At 41.7% G+C, this 1018-nt stretch overlaps 1 protein-coding gene across 1 annotated transcript; it reads right to left on the bottom strand.

Annotated features, from left to right (window-relative positions):
* Positions 1 to 389: 389 nt before the first annotated feature.
* Positions 390 to 786, bottom strand: LOC126011374 (small nuclear ribonucleoprotein G-like). The gene is given in 1 exon segment (XM_049775139.1): positions 390 to 786. A coding segment is annotated over 1 exon segment (231 nt). The 5' UTR covers positions 757 to 786; the 3' UTR covers positions 390 to 525.
* Between the last annotated feature and the right edge of the window lie 232 nt (positions 787 to 1018).

Genomic DNA, 1018 nt, shown 5'->3' on the forward strand with positions numbered 1-1018 from the left:
GCCTTACAAGCAGCCAATCCAGGACAAAGGTTGTTGGTTTGAATCCCGGTTCCCATATGGTCCCCCATGCCTGCCAGGAGCTATTTCTGAGCAGACAGCCAGGAGTAATCCCTGAGCAATGCCAGGTGTGGCCCAAAAACCAAAAAAAAAAAAAATACAGCATACTTAAAATTTGGTCAGATTGGTGTCTGTGCAGAGAGTTGTAGAGGAGTAGTGAAGCAGGGCTATAGGCAAAGTGGCAATTATGGGTAATGGATGCAGCAGATGTGGCTTTATCAGGGCAGGGCTTGACCTACTCTCTCCTCCCAAGATTCCCAGTTTTCAGCTGTGTACTGGAGTACTCATGATTTTTCATGGCTTGGTTTACATCTCTTTTGAGAAAAGAGTGATTCTTTTTTTTTTTTTGACTGTTATAAAAATTTACTTAACAAAAACATTCAAAAAACGTACACAACCCAATTTTATATCATAGAAAGATACAATGAAGAACATATGAAAGCATTTTGACTTCTGAACAACCGCTGTCTATACTCGTTCCAAGGCTTCTAACATGATGATACTATTTCCCCGTATTACCACCATTCTAATATTATTCTGTTGTCCACTTGTTGCCATCTCCACACATTCATCTATCACAAGATTCATAAAGGGATCAAATCCTCACAGTATTCCTTGGACATGTCTGCCACCATTCAATTTCAATGATAACTTCTTGTCCATAAATTTCTTCAGCTCCGGGGGGTGAGCCTTGCTCATGGCGGCGACTCGGCGGCTTCACGATCACGTCCAGACCGAGAAAAGAGTGATTCTACGGAGCTGGTCCTATGCAAAAATGCTGACTGAATTTATGGACCTGTACTCGTTCACTTTTTACAAATCCCTTTGAAGTAGTCATTGAACCCTATTTTACAGATAAGAAAACTGAGACTCAGAGGAGCATGTAAGGCATATTTTCAAAGCTATAGCTATGAGTGGCAGATCTGGAAGGGAGATCCAGCAGTAGTGAGTCTTCAAGAGT

The sequence above is a fragment of the Suncus etruscus genome, chromosome 6, assembly GCF_024139225.1.
Source record: "Suncus etruscus isolate mSunEtr1 chromosome 6, mSunEtr1.pri.cur, whole genome shotgun sequence".
NCBI lineage: Eukaryota > Metazoa > Chordata > Mammalia > Eulipotyphla > Soricidae > Suncus > Suncus etruscus.